The 20915-nt window shown below is 31.6% G+C and overlaps 1 protein-coding gene across 6 annotated transcripts in view; it reads left to right on the top strand.

The window, feature by feature from the left end:
• The first annotated feature begins 202 nt into the window (after positions 1 to 202).
• Positions 203 to 20915, top strand: part of LOC148627397 (putative receptor-type tyrosine-protein phosphatase mosPTP-1) — a 42603-nt gene continuing 21890 nt past the window's right edge. For 4 of the 6 annotated variants that reach the window (XM_088572358.1, XM_088572377.1, XM_088572368.1 and 1 more), the window contains exons 1-9: positions 206 to 285; positions 3244 to 3321; positions 14100 to 14456; positions 15296 to 15419; positions 16692 to 16876; positions 17287 to 17468; positions 18052 to 18166; positions 19821 to 20021; positions 20794 to 20889. In XM_088572358.1, coding sequence (XP_088428484.1) covers positions 3270 to 3321; positions 14100 to 14456; positions 15296 to 15419; positions 16692 to 16876; positions 17287 to 17468; positions 18052 to 18166; positions 19821 to 20021; positions 20794 to 20889 — 1312 coding nt within the window. In that variant the 5' untranslated portion in view covers positions 206 to 285; positions 3244 to 3269. Of the gene's footprint in view, positions 286 to 3243; positions 3322 to 14099; positions 14457 to 15295; positions 15420 to 16691; positions 16877 to 17286; positions 17469 to 18051; positions 18167 to 19820; positions 20022 to 20793; positions 20890 to 20915 lie in introns of all 6 variants that reach the window. The other 2 variants (XM_088572385.1, XM_088572349.1) reach the window with 2 other exon arrangements.

Raw genomic sequence — 20915 nt, 5'->3', positions numbered from 1 at the left:
GTCGCATCGCTCTCAGTTTTCATCACGCGCGATTGTGCTTGAACCAACTTCATAAATTACAATTCTTTTCAACGTGAATTTTAAGACATCTGAACAAAAAATCTGCGATTAAAAGGTTTTAAAATCATAATGCATTTGTAATATTTTAAAGTTTTGAAATTCCCGCGTTTGTATATGGAATGAATCACATGACCTCATTTTTAGACCGGAAATGGATATGAAATCAGTCAAGATGGCGAATTTATTCTGTCAGAAATGTATTGGAATTTTGTAGTTTAGTTTTTGGTAAGATTGATGTACTGATAATCATAAATATATTATAAAACCCTCACCAAAATGAATAAAACCGGTTTAATGTTTTAGAAATTCGTTTATCAACATGAATACGCAATCAACATTCTTTTAACAGTCTTTTGGCCCCAATATTGCAATGCCAATAATAATATTTGTCAGACTTAACATAGGAGGCAGGAGCAGTGTTTAACCAATGACAAATTTAAGACTGTTGGAAACTAAGGCCATGCAAAGAAAATGGCTTGGTTCTCAGGCCACTTTAAAAAAAAATTAGCAGGAGATGGCTTTTTTTTTTGTTATCACAAGCAAATTTTTTTTTTTTTTTTTTTGAGAAATTGCATCAAATTAAACAATTCTGTCAACATACAGGGTATTGAAAAGTTAAATAAAATACTCTTTGACATTAAAACTTTACTGGAATATGAGATGTGGCAAGAAATAAAAGCCATATCTCTACCACCAGACAAACTTTCGGCCTCGTTCGGAGCGTACTCTTTACATTTCTGTCAAGCATGCAAATGATTCCATAACTAATTAAAAGTTGATTCTGGACTGGATATGAAAATTTCTAGAACGGATATAAAATTTCCGGATTTTACCACAATTAAAATTGCAGATGTGGGAGGGTTTACAGGAATGTGGTAGTGCCTGAGAATCTAACATATTTTTTTTTAGCCTTAAACAGTTCCAAAGAAACATAAGTTCATACCCTCAAATAGTATCAAAGCTCCTTTTCTTCAAAGGTCTGATCAAATCCTGTAGTCTGACTTTAATTGTTTTGTAGTGATGTCATGAAAGCAAATGAGTTGGAGAAAATTCATCTGTTTGAAACCTCATTTCCACAATCTTGTATTTTTTTTTTTACCTATACTGTATTAGATCATTATTTTTTTTTTTTTGCCTGAAGTCATTTTATCTGCTAACTAAAAACAGAGTATCAATAAAAATCTAATATCCTGTGAAAAAAAGAGAGTATATTTTATCAAAGTATTTCCGCCTTTTGAGACAACACAGAGTTATCACAATCTTCAATGTGTATGGTCAACCCAATCAGCAGCATGGCTACCACATAATTAGTAATTAATAATACATACAATGATGTTGTTAACATGTACATGAACCTAAACTCTGAGACTAATCATTTGGTTTAAGTAAAGGTGAACCTGTGCTGAAAAATATAAAATGTAAAAATGAAATTAAATGAAAATGTAGACCTACCATATTTGTTTTTGAAGAATGAACCTTGTAACCTTGAACAGACATATTTTTTTATTCTTGGTCTTCGCTCTCTTTTGGGGAGCATTCTAATATGTTGACTTCTAGAAGAACTCTGACCGACTTTAAATGCAAACTCAATAGTGCAAGTATTTTTTTCTTAATCACTTTTCTCAAGTGTAAATATTTACCAAGACATTTTAGATGCAAGCTAGATAATAAAATATTAGTTTTGTCTTTATTTACAGAATCTCGTGAGTCACATGGGCTCTTCTAATTGTAGGTTTCATGTTTCCTTTGTATGTTCTTATGGTTCATGTTTTTCAGCAATGGTTTAATAGGACTGAATTGTTTAAGTTTACAGGGTTTGGACTATAAAAATATAGATTTTTCAAAATTTCAGTCTCATTTAAATCATATGCAATATGTTTTTTTGAGTATTCCAGTTTAACACCACCTTGCTTGTCAAGCGTCATGAAGCATTTAAAAACTCTGCATTGTACTGTTGTAATCATGGTGAATACAGAATGTACTTTACATATAAATCAAGTGAATGGACAGTACTTGAAGGTGTTGAATTGCATGTACATACAGAATAGCAATTGTTTTGAGGTTTATGAAGAAAATATACATTTATTTATCATAGTGAGTCTGATAGGCAAGATGTTTAGTTCTAACAAAAGATTCAAAACTGGTATTATTCTGATTTTCAGCAACTTCACAGTCAATTTCTCATAATGTTGCCTTTAGAAATTGCCAATATTATCTAATATCACAGCAGTATCAGGCAGTAAGAACAATAGAAAGAAAAAAATGATAAAGATGCAGATAAATAAACATATCTTCCTATCAGTCACTTTAATAATTATGATTAATTACATTTTGTATACCCTGCTTTGTGACACAATATACAAATTCTCAATCAAATCTTTTTAATAAAAATCAACATGATGGTTTGGACTATTAACTACAGACAATATTTGATTATGGTATACATTGAGTAAAAAATTGGATTGTGGGTGTGTCTGTGATCTCTAGTTATTTGGGGGTTTTCCCCATGCCTAAAAATTTTAATTTGTACATACATGTATACTAAACATTTTGTTTGACAATATTATCTTTTTGAATTAATTCAGCAAAGCAGTAATTTATGTTTTAGAATTGATGTACGTTTGTGTAGGGTATACACATATATTTTAATAGGAAGGGTAAACATGTTCAGCAAAAAACTGTGTAAACCAAGCCCTGAATAATCCAGAAACCTGTTTAAACAAGAAGATTTTGAAAGTCCCTTTATATCAATTATAATATATTTTGAACCTTAGTAAACTGAATCTATTTGAATGTCCTAAAGGAGTTCGGTTTCACTTAACATTGTATATTAATATCATCATTAAATCTTTGCAAGTTGGAAATTTAATGAAATCAATTTGTTTTTATAAAACCATCTTCTATCAACAGATCATTCAAAGATATTGACAATCATGGCTTAATACATGCATGTTAGATGAACATTCAAGTTTCTACTATTAAATGATAATGTCATTGTATAAAATGTACACGTACCAGTATATGACTTATGCTGCATTTTTTTGTTGTTGTGAAAATCTAAATGATTTCAGTTTTTTTAATGGATTCCCCTTACAAATGTATTTTGTGTCTTTTCAGTTGAGGTGGTTAATACAAATTTATATTTATATTGTACATGTAATACATAATGTACATATGTTGTAGGTTCATCATGTGAAAGCAGCATTACCATGAAAAGTGTTGTGTTGTTTCTCTGCCTAGTTTGTTTCCATTTGCATTGCAGTAAGTAATTTATTTACTTGTACATACAAAGTTACCTTCATTTTTCCTATTTGTCAATACATGATCTAATTATGTATGTCAAAACAGTTCTTTTTTATCTCTTCCTGTAAAGACGGAGCTATATTTCAGTTTCAGTCCCATATATTGTCATTTCCTATATATCTTTACCTCCACAACTTGGAAGTCTTATGTATCAAGTGGCGTTGCACTGCTGTCTTCACATTTGTGCCTCTGCCCCAGTCCCCAGAAATGTTTTATTTTTTAAATTCTTCTTAAAAATATTTTTGATATGGTTTGCAGCTTAAGCATGGCCATGTGGGTGTATTTTGTCTCAGTTAAATATCTATTAAATTTCCAAAATCAGACTAATATTGGTCAAGTTAAAATGTTTTGGATATTTTTTTTCATATGAAACTTGGAACCCTTTATGGATATACTTTTTAGTTTGGGATATATTGTATGTGACTCTCTGTGTCAATTATTTCTGTTACTGGAGTATTGGGTTGTACATATTATATGGATACATATAATTTTTTTAGCATTTAGAGACTTTGTAGACAAATTACATGTATGAGAAAAAATTTGATCTTTTGACATTTTCTTTAGATTTAATTAATTGAATGAAGGTTATTTGCCATTGAGATATTTTTGTGATAGAGTAATCAAGGAAACCAAGATTCTTGCGGAAATAAAAAAAATGTAATCCAGAAACAAAAAATAGACATGAAAAAGCAGACACACACAACAAAGAACATCAATTAACCAAAATAATACATACAAAGTAACAAAAGAAAATATTAGCAACTCCAACCACACTAGAAACTCTGAACATGGACCTGGTGCTCCTGTAGGGTAAGCATCCTTTGCTTTTCTAGAAACACCTGCCGAGTTACTCTTAAAAAGTCCAGGATAAATGAAAGAGAAAAGGAAAACTATGACATGTTGAACAAATCAGTTTTCATGGTGCAGATGGATACACTGTAACAATCCTCTAGTTCGTTATGACGAGTCTATCAATTGCCATGTTCAAACATTCATAGAGGAGACCACAAAGGGTTTTTGTCATTTGTTGAAAACATAATCCATATTTTAATTCTCTAAATTCTAAATAGCACTGTATGAGAACTCAGGAAGAGACTTTTTTAAGTGTATTTTTTTTTAATTAAGTTCTCATACTACATGTAGCACTGTTAAGGCCATGCTTCATTAAGTCTTGTACAACTACATGTAGTTTCAGTAACATTGAAAGCTGAAGCAAATATTTTTGTGCCTATATTTGATCAGAGGATTACAACTGTTTTAATTATCAATTAAATATTTGTTTTGATTTTGATAAACAATGGATATTCACCCCATGAATTTGATCTAGCAAAACTACTTAGGCGTTTCCCCCATATAGCAAAATTATATCTACATGTATTTGAGATAGCACAGGGTTAAACATTATCACACTGCAAGTCACAGTGTTTTAGTATATTGATAACACAGTAAAGCATACATTTTGTAGCCCTTCAGTGACCAGGGTAGAACATTGAATTTGAATCAGCTTTTGAACATGTATTGTTTGCAATGTTTTTTTTTCATCCTATAATGTAACAAAGGTATAAACTGTAAAATCAAAAAAAGTGATAAAAATTAGCAGTCTCTCAGTAGTCCATGGTCATTAGATTTTGAGCTGGGCTACCAAACTTTTGGATAAAATTAAGTTGAAGATATGGAAAATATTAAACAAAAATATGGTCTGGGCTACCAGCTTGTGTTTCCAAATTTTTACCCTTGCCAAAACATCTGGTACTTTCCAGCATGAAAATCTTGGATACAGACTGTATTTGTGAGTTTAGAAACGTAGTTGTTCTTTAGTTTTTTCTTTTTACGTTATGAACAGACATCTTATTTGACCATTCCTGTATTCGGCTAATGATGTTATTAACAGACATATGGTGGTCTAATTACTCTCTCAATCAGTTGGTTCTAAGGAATACCACTAGGTCTATTGATTTATAATAAACATCAGAAATTAAAAACATATCAGAAATTGCTCTCCAGTGATCAGGCTAAGTACTTTGATAGATGAACTAATCACCCCCGAATGTGAGGATTTTACAATGAGTTTGAAGTGTCTATTTCACACAAGAAATGTTTTTATTTGGGTTTGAAATGGTTTTATAAAGTCTCAAGTGTTATCCAGAGTATCAGTTAAGGTTAAATAGTGAAAAATAAAGGTAAAAAGAATTTTGTTTTCATTGGAGAGGAATAGGTGTTTATATTAACACCTGTCCTTCAAAGGCTATTGGTTAAATGTTTTCTTATGCCCTTTTGAATGAAAGGTTCCTGTTTTCCATTAAACCATTTTATTGTTCAATTACAAGTTTTTTCAAGGTTTCAGATACAAGATGTTTTTACTGATGATATTTTGCATTGCTGTTTAAAGCCTGTGTTTGTTTATTTACTTTCTTGAGATATAATTTACACTGACACAGTTTTTCATATCACAGTACAAGTGTTTCACTTTTCTTCACTGTATGGGGAAGGATTATTGTTTTCATGTTTTTACTCTTAATATGCTACAGGTAGATTTTACTATGTAGTTTTATCATTTATTACACAACTTGACCTTTCAAGTTTGCATTTTTAAACCAGGGCATAGTGATATGTTTATTTTTCCAATGATCATTTCCTGTGAGTTTGTGACCTATTTCAATACCCCTCCATTATTTAAATATTGCTATCTTAGAGCTTTTGACCTTATTTTACAATGGCAATATTTATACATTACAATCATTTATCAGTGTCAGTGAATTGAATTTCATATTTCAAGTCACACTGTTAGATACAAATGTATGTATCCTGTCAAGGTATTAGGTTGAGGTTGTACATTGGAGTATTAAAATGAGCAAATGAGATCTCTATGCAACTTATAATATTATCCATTGATATATTTTAAGTCAGATTGTTGATAGCATCAGATGAAAAATAAAACATTTTTGTTTAGGGATATATTCTAATCAATAAATGGCTCATATCAATCTCTGTGCACACAAAGTGCTTATAGTACACGTTACTTTATTCATTGTTATGCAGACTTTACATAAAGAAATATTGAGAAAGGAATGTTTTTGAATACATGTACAAAAATGTACATGTAATAGCAATAATACCTGTACACTACCTTTTATGATAGTACTGCATTGTTTTTCTTGGATAGCAATTGACAAGTTGCATTTGAAAGTACAAAATTGAATATGTATAGGAGATGTTAAATGTAAGAATTCATCCACTGTCTCTTGTTGTTAATGGTTTATACTTTATAATGTTTGTAATTGTATCAATTATCAAATAATATCTGTGATTATGCAGGTGACCTTTTTTTATCTACATGTTGTTTTGCTTGAGTTCAGTAATTTTACAAAATATTTACAATAATGTAGGTCACACTCAGAGCAGGCTATTATCCCTATGTAAATGCAATCCTCATTCAATACCATATTAATAGTCACTAATCAGACTAAATATGATATACATGTACATGTACATGTAAATCCAAAAGAGGGTTTTGTTTATAATGAGAGCATTAGCATCATGTTTGTATCAGAAATCATTTGCTATGCTACAATTCACATTCTGCTGGTTTTGATGACATTGTCAGTATACTGAAATCAATGATTTATGAAAAAAATCTTTATTCTCTTCAAGCTTAATAAAATATAAAATTCATGATCTAAGTCCTTATTGTGTCTTCTAGTCCAGAAGCTACTATGTGAAAGAAAATGCTGCTTTGCAGTCTAAATTTGGTTTCTAGGCAAAATCAATAAACAAAATTGATAGATTGGGGTTAAAAGATGAGATGCTAATTTTACACCAGAATTTGATCAATAAAACCTGTTAAAGTATTTCAAGTAATTGAGAAGCTGTGATATTATTGTAGGAAGGTAAATGATGACACATGATGAGGTTGATTGTCTTACCCTGATAGGGTGGTATGCTGCATCTTGACATGGCATTTATAATTGTTTATATAATTCATTTGATAGAAGTGGGGTTGCAATATTTTGCTTACTGGATATGAAGTCTTAATTGTGTTAATTTAACCCCCATCTGTTTTGAGGAATATAAATTTATTAATGTGTCCATCCATTCATTTATAGTCCCACTTACACTAATATTAAAGTGAAAAGCAGCTGAATCAGATCATTTTAAAACTATGCTTTGGACCATGAAATACTGAAGATCATGTGTGGTTTGCAATGTATAATGCTCACAATTTTCAGATGTTATGGCCCTTTTCACTTCCAAAACTGTGTTGTTATGTTAGAGCATTGCTGACCTGTTACTTGTTCTGTGTGATCCTTTTTCAACTCATTAATTATACATTTGGTGCACAGAAATCTTTATGGAGTACATGTATGTCATCAATATTTATTTTGTGGATGTGGTGTTAAATGTTCACCTATCTTCTTATATTGCTTCTTTAATGCAAGTTTGCAGAAGTACGAAAGTGTGCATTTTTACATTTATCTAGGATAAAGTCTGCATAATGATAATCTAAATATATTCAACATACTGATAAGGCATTTGAAAGGATTAAAGATGTGTCTCTCCTTATTATTTTTTGCTATTTCATTGTAAAAGCATCTATCACTCAGAAGTTCTTTCAAAATCCTTATAAGATTTTCACATTATCAATGATATGTCTATAATCTGTATGTATTCTTTAATTATGATCTCCAACTATTTGGCTAGTCATTACACCCTTGTTCAGATCTTTATCATGATCAGATATTCCCCTAATTACAGTCTTATATTTATTTCTCTGTGCTAATGTTTTTCAGGTCATGTCTTATTATAATACATTGAAATGGTACATCTTTACAAATATCAGTGATAAATACCATACTGTCAGTGAATTGAAAGGAACATCTCTGATCTTCTCAGTTGTTTCAATTTGAATGAAATATATAAAATGTGAATATTTGTCATCAGCTGATAAATTGCTTCAAAGCCATGTAAATTTTGCCTTGTACAGCATCTTATCTTGACTAAAAGGAAGAAATAATGATGAATTATGACTCAGACAAATCTATTAAGCCCAGTGATTTGGAATAGAAGTTATTGGCTGCATTGACAGATATCAAAAGGGGTCATATTGACAAGATAATGATAGATATGACTTTGATTTGATCTCTTTCAGTCCCTGGTCATGGCCTCTGTCATAAATCTTACATGTATTAACAGATATTTCAATGAAACATACATGTGGTTCTGATTATTTAATGTAGTGATGAACATTGACTACCAAACATATTTCCCTAAATGGCAGTTTTTATTACTAGTATTTAATTTGTTTGGTCTAATTATGTTGATTTGTTTTTAATGACCTAATGCAACAAAAAAAAATTGAGTTAGAAAAATAATTTTAAAATTCTTAAAACTGTCTTTGATGTCATAAAATTCAAATAGCTTGCTTATAGTTACCATAGAAAATTTGACATTTCTTAGTATCTGAAAGTTATGTTGCACAGTGTTTTGGTTGTAAGGTCTGCAGTTAACATGTAGTTAGTTAGTATCTGAGCTCTCTTATCATATGTCTGAGCTATGTTCAAATTAATGAAGAGCAAGTGTCTCATAGATCAGCTGGACTTCTCTTAAAAGTCCCCTAGTAAGCAGAAAATGTCTAACTATCATAGTAACAGTATTCTCAATAATCATGCCATGTAAGGCACACAGATACATCCTGACACCTGTAGTATAGCATGGCCAATTGGAGATGTCATGGTTTTGTTGGATTCTACTCTTAATTAGTATAGATTTTTTTCACTTCATCAGCCGTGATCAGGTTCTTGCCACAGAAGACATAGCTAATGAGTTCATATTCCTTGGTAAAAATGGATCAGATCAAATTAAAATTTAATGAAAAGACATCAATAGAAAACAAGCTTTTTAAATATAGGATACAAGAAGATTCTTTCTCTCCTGAAAATTATTTAAATAATGTTTTTATGTTTTGTCAGAAAACTATTTCTTTGTTTTAATCAAAAACCCTGCATTTTGACAGATACATTATTGCACTAGGTCTCTAGGTCCCTCTGTACATCCTTATGTGGTATGCTAGCTAGATAACAATTGGACTGTGATATGTTTTTGGAGTCTGTGGGTTCAATTCTTGGTTGGATCACAGACTTGACTTTGTAATAACTGCTTCACCTCTGACACAGCATATATGATATATATTTGTAGTATGATTTGTAGGCTAGGAGTCAGAATAATGTGTGGGTTAATATACCTTCCAATGGACTATTGTTTTTGAACATCAAAATGTTGGACATCCCAGGGTTTGTCAGACGTTCTTGCCCTGAAATGCATGAAATACATGCCATAGAACTGCAATCCTTTTATTGACCTTATGCAAGAAATTTTGAATTTTTCTGGGTATGGCAGTTGATTGGGTAATAATTTTCATAAAAGGAAATAATCAATGAGTATGTACATGTATGTATTTGTCATAAATATTCCTATAGGTACTTATATTTCAAATATATAATGTTATGTGATCTGTGTTTTAAAGACTGCAAGGTTAGTTAGCTTGCAAATGGTTCAGTTCTTTTCATTCACTACTGAGAAAAATTACCTTATACTGTTTCTATATTGCCCAGAAATATCAGATTTTATATAGTTATGATAATAAATTTTGAAAATAGAACAAATGATTTTTTGCAATTTAAGACCAATATCAACACTTCTTTGTACTGTAAATAAAAAAAATAGAATAATCTCTATAAAACTTGACTCTTGGGAATTAAAAATATTAAAACCATTATTTCAATTTTGAATCATGAATGAAATTTAACAAGGCATATGAATCAGCTTTAAATGTTTCTTTGATAAATTAACAACACTTCAAGGTCTAAATGTTAGCTTTAAACCAACTTGGTGTGTCTTATGAATAAAACATTAGGTGTGTCCATATTTAACACAAACTTGAGTTTCTTAAAGTGCAAAATTGGTATTTGAGGTCAGTTATAAAGACTGCCTTAAACTTTAAACTTCAATTAAAAGCCTTTTACTTGAAATTCAGACATATTAATATCCAAGTCTAGGGTCTAATAGTGTTGGTCTCTTTATTGAATTGCTTTTCCTCAATAACAAGTAAAACTAAAATTCAGATATGCTGTTTCCAATCATTGAATAAAAGTCTTCCTGAATTCTATCTTGAATAATTAAGTTGGCCGATTAATTGTGTCCAAACTAATTTTCAGAGCCTACATGTATATATGCCGTATTATATAATACTATTAGTAAATTATAAGAACCAACCTATTCATCATGTTCCTAAACTGTTATCAAATCTTAGATTTCTTTTGTTCAAACTATACAATATAAAATTGTTACCTTTTGTATTGAGTTGATGGCAGATTCTGGAGCAGATTAAATACATTGTATACAATGTTTCAGTTAATCAACTCCTTCATAATTGCAACAGCAAGACATGGAAGTGTTGATATAGCCTGGTAAAGATGTTCAGATTATTGAGCTAATCAATTAATCAGGCTTAAGAAAAATCACCTGCATTGATAAAACAAGGCTAAAAGATTAAAGAGATTATTTTAACAAGCAATGTTTAATGAATGAAGTAATAGAGAGAAACAGACATGTACATGTAAGCATGCCAAATCCTTCAGGTCATATTGTATTCATTTATTGACTATTTATGATTTCATTGTGCATTCATGAGATTGACTTTAAGTTAAGATATAGGTATTATTAAAAATCAGGTAACATTTGTCAATTCTAAAAGACGTACATTTGTGTGAAGAATTCTGTCATGTTGACTATATGTTCATACATACATGTCAAGTGGTACATTTACCTTACATGTACATTCACTACACTTGACTAGAATTATAGTCTTTCTAACACTATAGAAATTGATATGGATATCAATGAAAAGGTATATGCTTTATTAGGTGGTTAACAGTTCCTGAAAATGATATATAATTGAATTCTGCATGTTTTTATGGAATACGTGTAGATTCATATTTACCATAGTGTACTATACTCAGTTTTTACACAACTTAATATGACATCTTAAATGCATGAACTGAGCAGTGTCGCACTATTGATGTTAACGTGTTCCAGTATTATAAAAAGAACACTCCCATACTTAGAGTTTTACATGCACCCAAGTGGTTTTGAGGTGTACCAGTATGATGAAATGGACACTCCTATACTAAGACTTTCAGATGTACTTACAGTATGTGGTTCAAAGGTGTATCGGTATGATGAAATGAACACTCCCTGATACCGAGAGTTATACATGCACCTTTAGTGGTACCAGTATAATGATATGGATACTGTCACACATAGGTTTTTAATGACCATGTGTTTATCACTGCTTGATTCTTATTGAGACATTTACTGAATGTATTTACCTGAAGTCTTTCCAACTCATTTATGTTAGTCAAAGGTATCTCATGAACAGTTTCTAGAAAAAAAAACATACCTAAACAATGTGTTCGAAATTCAAGTATTTTCTTTTGTTCATATTTAACAAATAAAGCTTATTAATACTTAGGGAAAATTAAAATAACATATTGCAGTATTGTTTTGTTAAAAAAATATCATTGATTTTAGAATTGAAGGTCTGTTATGTTAATTGCCATCTGCAATACACCAGATAGCCCTTGCAAACTATTAACTCTTGTACGTACATTCAGTTGTTGAATTTAGTGTTCTCCCCGAGGCCATTATAGCACTGTACTTTGCAGTGCAATGATTTCTTACTACTGCACTATAAGTAATTAATGTTAGTTAGATTGCACTATGTGGGCACTGTGCTACAATTTTGGAGTAAGGGCATTAGAGCTGTACAATGCCAGAAAGCACTGCTATTAAAAATTATGGGGAACACACTGTTGTTGTGTTAAATTAAGAATTATGTATCAACAAAAATGCATGTACATGTATGTGCACACTTCTTTTATATGAACCCAAGGAATGAAGTTGGTTGACGATGCTTACAAGTTACATGTTTCAAATGAATTTTAATAAAACCCAGTCATGTACATTTAGCTCACCTGGCTGAAGGCAATGTGATCTATTGCCATCACTTGGCATCCGTCATCATCGTTAACAATTTTTCAAAACTCTTCTCCTCTGACACTACTTGACAAATTGGAACCAAACTTAATATGAATGTTCCTTGGGGTATCCTGCATAGAACTGATGTGGGGATTTTTGATCAGTTGAAAAAGATGGCCACCATTACTAAAGATAGAACATAGAGGTCAGACAGTATTTTTTCACATACATCTCCTAAATTGTTTGGTTAAGGCAAATTCTGACATATTTAGTGTTCAGCATGATGAAATCTATCTGTGGTCCAGGCAGTTTTCATTTTAATTTATTATGTAAGGTCTCACTAACCACTTTTAATGTTTCCATTACTTTACATGTTAAACAAGTAGTTTTCAATGTTTCACTGTGAATTCCCAGGACAAATGACACCTTAAAGTTGCATACCATTGCGTAAGTAAGGCTTTCAAAATCATTATTCTAATGGTACAATGACCGTTGAAATTCTTCGCAAAAATTACTTGAAAAAAATTTACTGAAAATCAATATTTTTACCTTTTTTGCTAACTGACAGCATGAAGGTAAAGTACTCACACAAGTAAACAATATTCATACACTTTTGTAGTAAATTACAAATGTGATTTTAAAGTGCACATTCTCAGCTTTAGTTTGACTTCTTTTGATCAGAATACACCAAAATGATGCACTTAAGTTGCAATGCATATTTCTAGGTTCAGTGTGTTTTTGGTACAACATAGGGAGGTGGCCATTTGAAGCGGAAGTGGTTATTGAGACCTAAGCCAAGTTGGTGTTGTTGCCCTTTTTGGATGTTTTATTTGCCATTTTTTATGTTATTTCGTTCCAAAATCTTCTTCTCTGACACTACTTGACCAATTGGAACCAAACTTGGGAAGAATGTTCCTTAGGGTATCCTGCATAGGACTGATGTGGAGATTTTTTATCTGTCGAAAAAAGATGGCCGCCATTATTAAAAATAGAACATAGGGGTCAGATAGTAGTTTTTCGCATATTGTATCTCTTAAACTGTTAAGTTTAGCCAAATTCTTTCAAAAGGTGAAAAATGATGTGGTTTTTTTTGTTTTTGTTTTTTTTTTACAGTTTTTAGCCAATTTCTCCAAAATTTGATAGTTAGAAAGAAACCTTATATTGCTGAAATAATTTTTATGATAAGACCTACCAAAGTCTTCTTGAGTCAAAATTGTTCAACAACTCCTTGTTAAATTTATTGCCCTTTAAAGGCAAAAATTTAACTGAGTGAGCGATTCAGGATCCTGGGAGCTTCTTATTTGTAATTCTACAAAACGACTTCTTTAAATCTGATTTTTCATAGGCTAAATGCCAACTTACTCTAGTAGTACTTGCATTCAACATCTGTTTATATGACTACCAGTTGTTGTATTTTTGTAACTTTTAGAAATGACTTATTTAAAAGGAAGAACATCCTTTTTTGATTGCTATCACACTTACTACAATCTGCAAGATACACACTGTGGAACATCATTTGAAAATAACAGAAAGTTCTTATACACACAGAGAAATGAAATATTATCATAATTTCAAAATAATAAACAATAGACAATTGCTTTCTAGGGAAAATGCTGTTACTAGTCATATTAAGAACACATACATGTAGAGCTGATGTTATTTGATTGATATTCAGAATTATCATTATCCATTTATTGTTTCAGGTGAAGCAGAGAAAGAAAGACAAACATTCTACAAAGTAAAGTCAGATGCTGTTCTGCTATGTGGTGCTGATATCCCATCTGATAACAAGACTCAACTGACATACTTATACTCCTGGTCTTTCACCGGATCCAATGGAGATGTCTTCCTTCTCTCTGCTAAGGAAGAAGATAGCAATATAACTGTCACTTATCTTGTTGACTCACTGAAATCTAAATACAGTGTGACAGATGACTTCAGTTTGAAAGTTCAGAATGTTGATTTAAGAGACACAGGATTATATGAATGCTCAGTAGCAGCATTTAGGGATTCTCATTTGGTTGAGAAATATGAGAATACAACACATTTATTTGTTCAAGGTTTGTTTCAGTATCAATTGAAAGTAATACCATTTTAGATTAGGCTTGTTATGAAAGTCGTCTTGAAGTAGCTCCAAATTTACAAAAAAAACATATGTTTCAGAAGGGCCAAATTAAGTGAACATATATGTATCACTAAGTGAAGATAAGAGCAATAGAAATATGTTTTATGTAACATATTATTTGGAATGGCTAAGTAATATCTTTTCCCCTTGATGCAACAGGACCTAGTAATGGTCTCGGTCATAGTTATTGTTCCTGTTATAGAAATGTTGACAACCATACTTTGCCACTATTTCAATAATACTGACCTCCTTCAGGTCTCATGGTATCTTACTTGTCTTGAGTGCAGAAGGTTGTGCTTTTGATCCACTGTGCAAGTCATATAAAAGACATTAAAATTTTAGTCACTGCTTTTCTGCTAAGATCATAGCATTTTGGATATAGATAGAAGTCTGGTTGGCTCTGAGTCAGAATAATTTTTCCAAGTGGTGTGATATGCCAGTCTGAGGACTGTTGCTTCTGTGAGCTAGTGCAAAGCAGGGCGTGGTTCAGCTCCAGGGGCAACTTATGTCATGCCCAAAACTTGTTTGTATATATAGTGTGTTATTTTCTATGTAAAGACCATATGAGCAAATGAATGTTAATACCAAAAAAATGCTATCTATTCTTTAACAACTTGACAACAATTATTATCATGTTCACAAAGGCCATACTACACTTAAAAATCATCTCTTGATAGTTAACCTGACTTTAAGCAGTCTCTCGTCAGTTCTTGTTAAATTTTTGAAATTTATTGATCAGTAAGTCTGAACATAAATGAATTTTTACTTATACAGATGTCCCAAGTAAACCAGGCCGACCACAGATTGGGAACTTGAACACCAGGAATGTTACAGTATTTTGGTCTGCTAGTGTAGAAGATCATGATAGTCCTATTAATAGTTATTTAATTCAAGTTAGGTATGTGTTAAATCTATTTAAATATCAGTGAAGGAAAATAAGTATTAGCTAAATCTATTTCCCAGCCTGTACATGTATGTACAGTCAAACCTATATTAAGCAGTCACCTCTGGGGAATACTCAAAGTGACCTTTATAGAGAGGTGACCTTTGGAATGAGGTTACAAATTGTGATGTAGAAAGACTTTGAAGTCAGCATATAATCCCATATTCCATTAGATTGTACTACTTCTGATTGTCATAAAATTACATGTATTTATCTTTCATTTTCAGAGGTAGATTCATGTATTTAAAAATATTTTCATTCAAAATATCATTCAGATAAAAATATATGACAATGAAAAACAGAGTATTTCCTCATTTCTTGCTTTATGTTGTTTTCACGGTTAACACTATTTTCAATGTCCTCTATAATTCTGCTTTTTCCGTTTGGCAATTTTAGTAGTTTGTTTTTTTCTGACCTTAATTTCCTTTAAAATGGCAGGGGCACCTTTTCCACTATTTAATTTTTTTAATTGCTTCATTTCTTTCCATTTTACGTTTCTGAGACATTTCGTCGCAACTCAAACTTTCATAATTAAACTGAAGACTGAAGTTTTTACTACCAGTGAGTACATTTCACATCTTAACTATCGAATCTTTAATTTTGTTTTAATTGCAATACCGATTTAACCCCTTGGGCAACTTAATTATCTATATTTACATGTTTCATGTTACAAATATAAGTAAATCATGTGACACGGTACTGTTATCGGGTCAAGTGGTAAACTGAATGTTTAAAAAATTGCCGGTATAAGAAGTCAATTTCGCCTGAAAAATCGGTGATTGCTGGCCGCGTTAGGGAGGTGACCGCTGATTTGAGTTAAAATATATACAGAAAACAGTTAGGCAGGTTTTGAAAAGACTGTTAAGTGAAGGTGACCGGTGATTTTAGGTGACCAGCTGAGCAGGTTTGACTGTACAATGTATAGATATATGCTTTATCACATTAACTATTTCTAACCTGTAATAAGTTTTAGACACAGTCAACTAGTTGAATTAGGCTTTTTTCCCTCTCTTTTCTGATTATTCTGATCATGTTAACCATTTTTAGAAAAGATATGTCATATTTGTACAAGATATATGACAAGTTTTAGGACAACTTTTCCAGTGTAAAAATAACCCTGTGAGGAAATAAGAAGGTGATAGTTGAATCTAGAAACATTGGATTATGAACTGTTCCAGTTTACATGTGCTGATCATTTCCTCATTTTTAAAAATGCACTTTTTTCAGACAAGATGGTAAAAATTGGTTAATTGGTCATCAGGTTACCACTAATGTTAGAGCCAAAAATATTTCTGCAGTGGTAGAAAGTCTTCGTCCATACACCACATACCAGCTGAGAATTGTAGCAGTCAATAGTATAGGTCACAGTGACCATAGTGAATCTAGTGTCTTCTTTATAACTCATCCAGAAGGTATGATACAAACTTGTCTTACATTAAGGAAAAGGAGTATGTTGGGTTAAGGCAGAGTGGGCAAACATTTCTTATTGAGACAGTTACAGTGGACAAACATTTCCTTGGCAGTCAGCATAAAAAATCATGATAGTTTGAAAAATAGTTTTAAACATTCTATGTAAATTGCTTTGTTATGATTTTGAAATTTGTTCAGTCTTTATTGTTACTTAAAATAGGGAGGTTGGGATGTATCTGACAAATTACTTATATTCAGAAAATATTACAATGATTTTATTTAAAAGGTGGGTATAAGGATTGGTTTCTATTGCAATTATTTATAAATTGCAGGATGATATTATTGCAGATGTATCTTTGATTTTACTGAGTAGGACATTACGTATTGTAAACATGTATATTTTTCATTACAGAACCAGAGACTCCGCCACAGAACTTACTAGCCACAAGTAACAACAGTTCTGTGATTCACATTACCTGGGATGCTCCTCCTGCTGAAACTATTAATGGGAAACTTATCGGTTATAGAATTATGTACAGTGAGGCAGAAGTACGAGTGTGGAGTAATATTGACTTTGAGAGACCAAACTCAAAGGTGGGTGTAACTATATTTATAACAAATTTCTTCAATTTCTTTTGTGAAATTATAAACTTATTCATATTGTTTAACTAAAAAAATGCCTCCATGCACAAGAGTAACATTTTTTTTAATGTTCAGGTCGTTGTTATCATTTTAATTTTTATTGTCAAACTGATTTTAATGCTTTTCGGGAAGTCTGAAATCTGATCAGTTTTCATATTAAATATTTTTATAAAGTCTAAAACTCTCTCGAGAAGCATGTTTAACATCTTACAGATTTGAAAGAAATAATTTTTCATTTAGAGCAGTCAACTATTTGTACTGTTTGGAAAATTCAAATTAAAATTTCTTCACCTAGCATATACATTGTTGAGATTAAAGGATATAGAGTTGGTCTTTCCTGGATTAGATGACAATCACCTGAGGAACTTGTTGAGTTATGACTGAAATTATCCAGTATCTAATACCAGACCCTCTGAACTAACTTTACAGATTTGGTTTTCTACTTGCCTATTGTTAAGTTACAGTAACTTGACTATGAACCTATGGAGTTAACTAATGCTGAATTTTTAAACTAAATGGTGATTTTTTTTAATAGGAGTTAGACATTCCAGGTGTAAAACCATACACTGAATACCTGATTCAGGTTGCAGCACTGAACAGTGAAGGATGTGGTCCCTTTGCTCATACTGCTGTTGTTACTGCTGAAGGAAGTATGCATACTTTTATTTATCAACATCTTTATTGTCCTCCATTGGTCTTACACTTGATATTTACCATCTCAGGCTAGCGCTCTTGTACCAAACTTCCTTGATGAAACATGTCATCTACTGTATTACTCTTGTCATATCAATGTTTCTTTCCTTTTCTGTTTTGTACTCTCTGTTAATTATGGAGAGTTTTATGAGAATGTTGTACCAAAATTGTCCCCACTGCATGCATAGTAAGATTTTACTACCCATTATAAACAGGTATGTATAGCAATGTCTGTTAAAGGTTTGACAGTAGTGTTGTTACAATAACAGCAAAGAAATACTAAATCATCAAATTGAAGGACAAATTATAGACAGCAGAATACAAAGACATGGCCAAAACCTGAATACAGGTAACAGATGATGAATATACACTATATAGACAGCAGAATCCAAAGATATGGCCAAAACCTGAATACAGGTAACAGAGATGATGGATATACACTATATAGACATCAGAATCTGAAGACATGGCCAAAACCTGAATACAGGTAACAGAGATGATGGATATACACTATATAGACAGCAGAATCCAAAGACATGGTCAAAAACCTGAATACAGGTAACAAATGATGAATATACACTATATAGACAGCAGAATCCAAAGATATAGCCAAAACCTGAATACAGGTAACAGAGATGATGAATATACACTATATAGACAGCAGAATCCAAAGATATGGCCAAAACCTGAATACAGGTAACAGATGATGAATATACACTATATAGACAGCAGAATCCAAAGATATGGCCAAAACCTGAATACAGGTAACAGAGATGATGGTTATACACTATATAGACATCAGAATCCAAAGACATGGCCAAAACCTGGATACAGGTAACAGATGATGAATATACACTATATAGACAGCAGAATCCAAAGATATGGCCAAAAACCTGAATACAGGTAACAGAGATGATGGATATACACTGTATAGACATCAGAATCTGAAGACATGGCCAAAACCTGAATACAGGTAACAGAGATGATGGATATACACTACATAGACAGCAGAATCCAAAGACATGGCCAAAAACCTGAATACAGGTAACAGAGATGATGGATATACACTATATAGACAGCAGAATCTGAAGACATGGCCAGAACCTGAATACAGGTAACAGATGATGGATATACACTATATAGACAGCAGAATCCAAAGACATGGCCAAAACCTGAATACAGGTAACAGAGATGATGGACATACACTATATAGACAGCAGAATCTGAAGACATGGCCAGAATTTGAATACAGGTAACAGATGATGGATATACACTATATAGACAGCAGAATCCAAAGACATGGCCAAAACCTGAATACAGGTAACAGATGATGGATATACACTATATAGACAGCAGGATACAAATATGCATTTAAAAATAGGATAGGAAAACAAAACTGTACACAGAAATATAAAGTATTTGCAATATGAATAATTATTATATAGATAGCAGTGATTTACCAAATGTTCCCAGTGTAAAAAAGAAAGTGATAATTCACACTGTGAGATAAATTCAGTAATTTCACTCTCTCACTTTCTCCCGCCAAAACTTCACAACAGGAGTATCAATACGCATTCAAAAATATATGGAATTCTCAACTTTTTTCTTCAGAACCATCAAAGCCAAAGATTACTCATATTTCCAAGAATACTCCCACTACAGTAAAAGTTCATTGGGTGGAACCCAAAGAAATCAATGGAAAACTGCTAAGCTATGAGTTACAGTGGATAAATTCAGTAACTGGAAGAGTTAAAACAAAAGTTGTTAATGGGGTGCTGAGAAATAAAATATCTGAAAACATCACCAATTTAGGTAGGTGTTTTTTTAAATATAGCTAACATTTTTTTGTCAATGAATTTTTCTCAGAGATGATATTTGGTGAATATAGTTTCAGCTTAAAATAAATGCTCACAAAATTTGATTACATAAAAACTTTTGATGAGTTTTGTAAACTTTTATGGCATATTAAATGTATGTAATGACATTTCTATATTTTTCCAACAATAAAGAATAACAGTCAATAAAATTCTTTTATTAAATTGTAAAAAGTACATGTATCTGAAGTGCTTTCTGAATTTCTAAAGGAATCTTGTAGTCACATTTTTTTTTTCATAATACGTGTATTTTTTTTTTTTAAAAATGTATAATTACCATTATATTTATGTGGAATGAGAATAATTATTGAAAGTTTTTTTTACTAAAAATCCCAATAGACTAATTCAGTAATAAAGTTTTTACATCATATCAAACTGCTTTGGATTATTAAAAATAACTATTTTTACACATATTTGCAAGATGCTGGAAAAAGAAACTCAATGTGATATGTGTGATTTACCTTTAATTAAATTTAGACATTGAAATTTGTGGCTCTTAGGATTTCTAAAAGTCAAGAATTTTCAATTCCTGTTAATTGCGATTGTCCATGTCTGTTCAGGTTTTTAAGACACAACAACAACTCTTTTTGACATAAGCTTTTAATGACCCTTAAGATGTCCTGAAATATTGGAGATACCATATTTCTTTCTGTACTTTTTGTTAAGAGGGGTTCATTATTCCGAGTGTGCATTATCTTTCTGCCCTTCAGATCCTTACACTCAGTATGAAATCAGAGTCAGAGCAGTCACTGGTGGAGGTCAAGGTGAATTTAGTGACAGGTATCCTGCTATGACAGATGTCACCTGTAAGTACCAGTAGACAGTTATGTCT

The sequence above is a fragment of the Perna viridis genome, chromosome 1 (genome assembly GCF_037379345.1).
Source record: "Perna viridis isolate PV_CMFRI_1.1 ecotype Kerala chromosome 1, ASM3737934v1, whole genome shotgun sequence".
NCBI classification, from domain to species: domain Eukaryota; kingdom Metazoa; phylum Mollusca; class Bivalvia; order Mytilida; family Mytilidae; genus Perna; species Perna viridis.
Note: the sequence above shows the minus strand (reverse complement) of the source record. Positions and strands in the feature narration are given on the sequence as shown.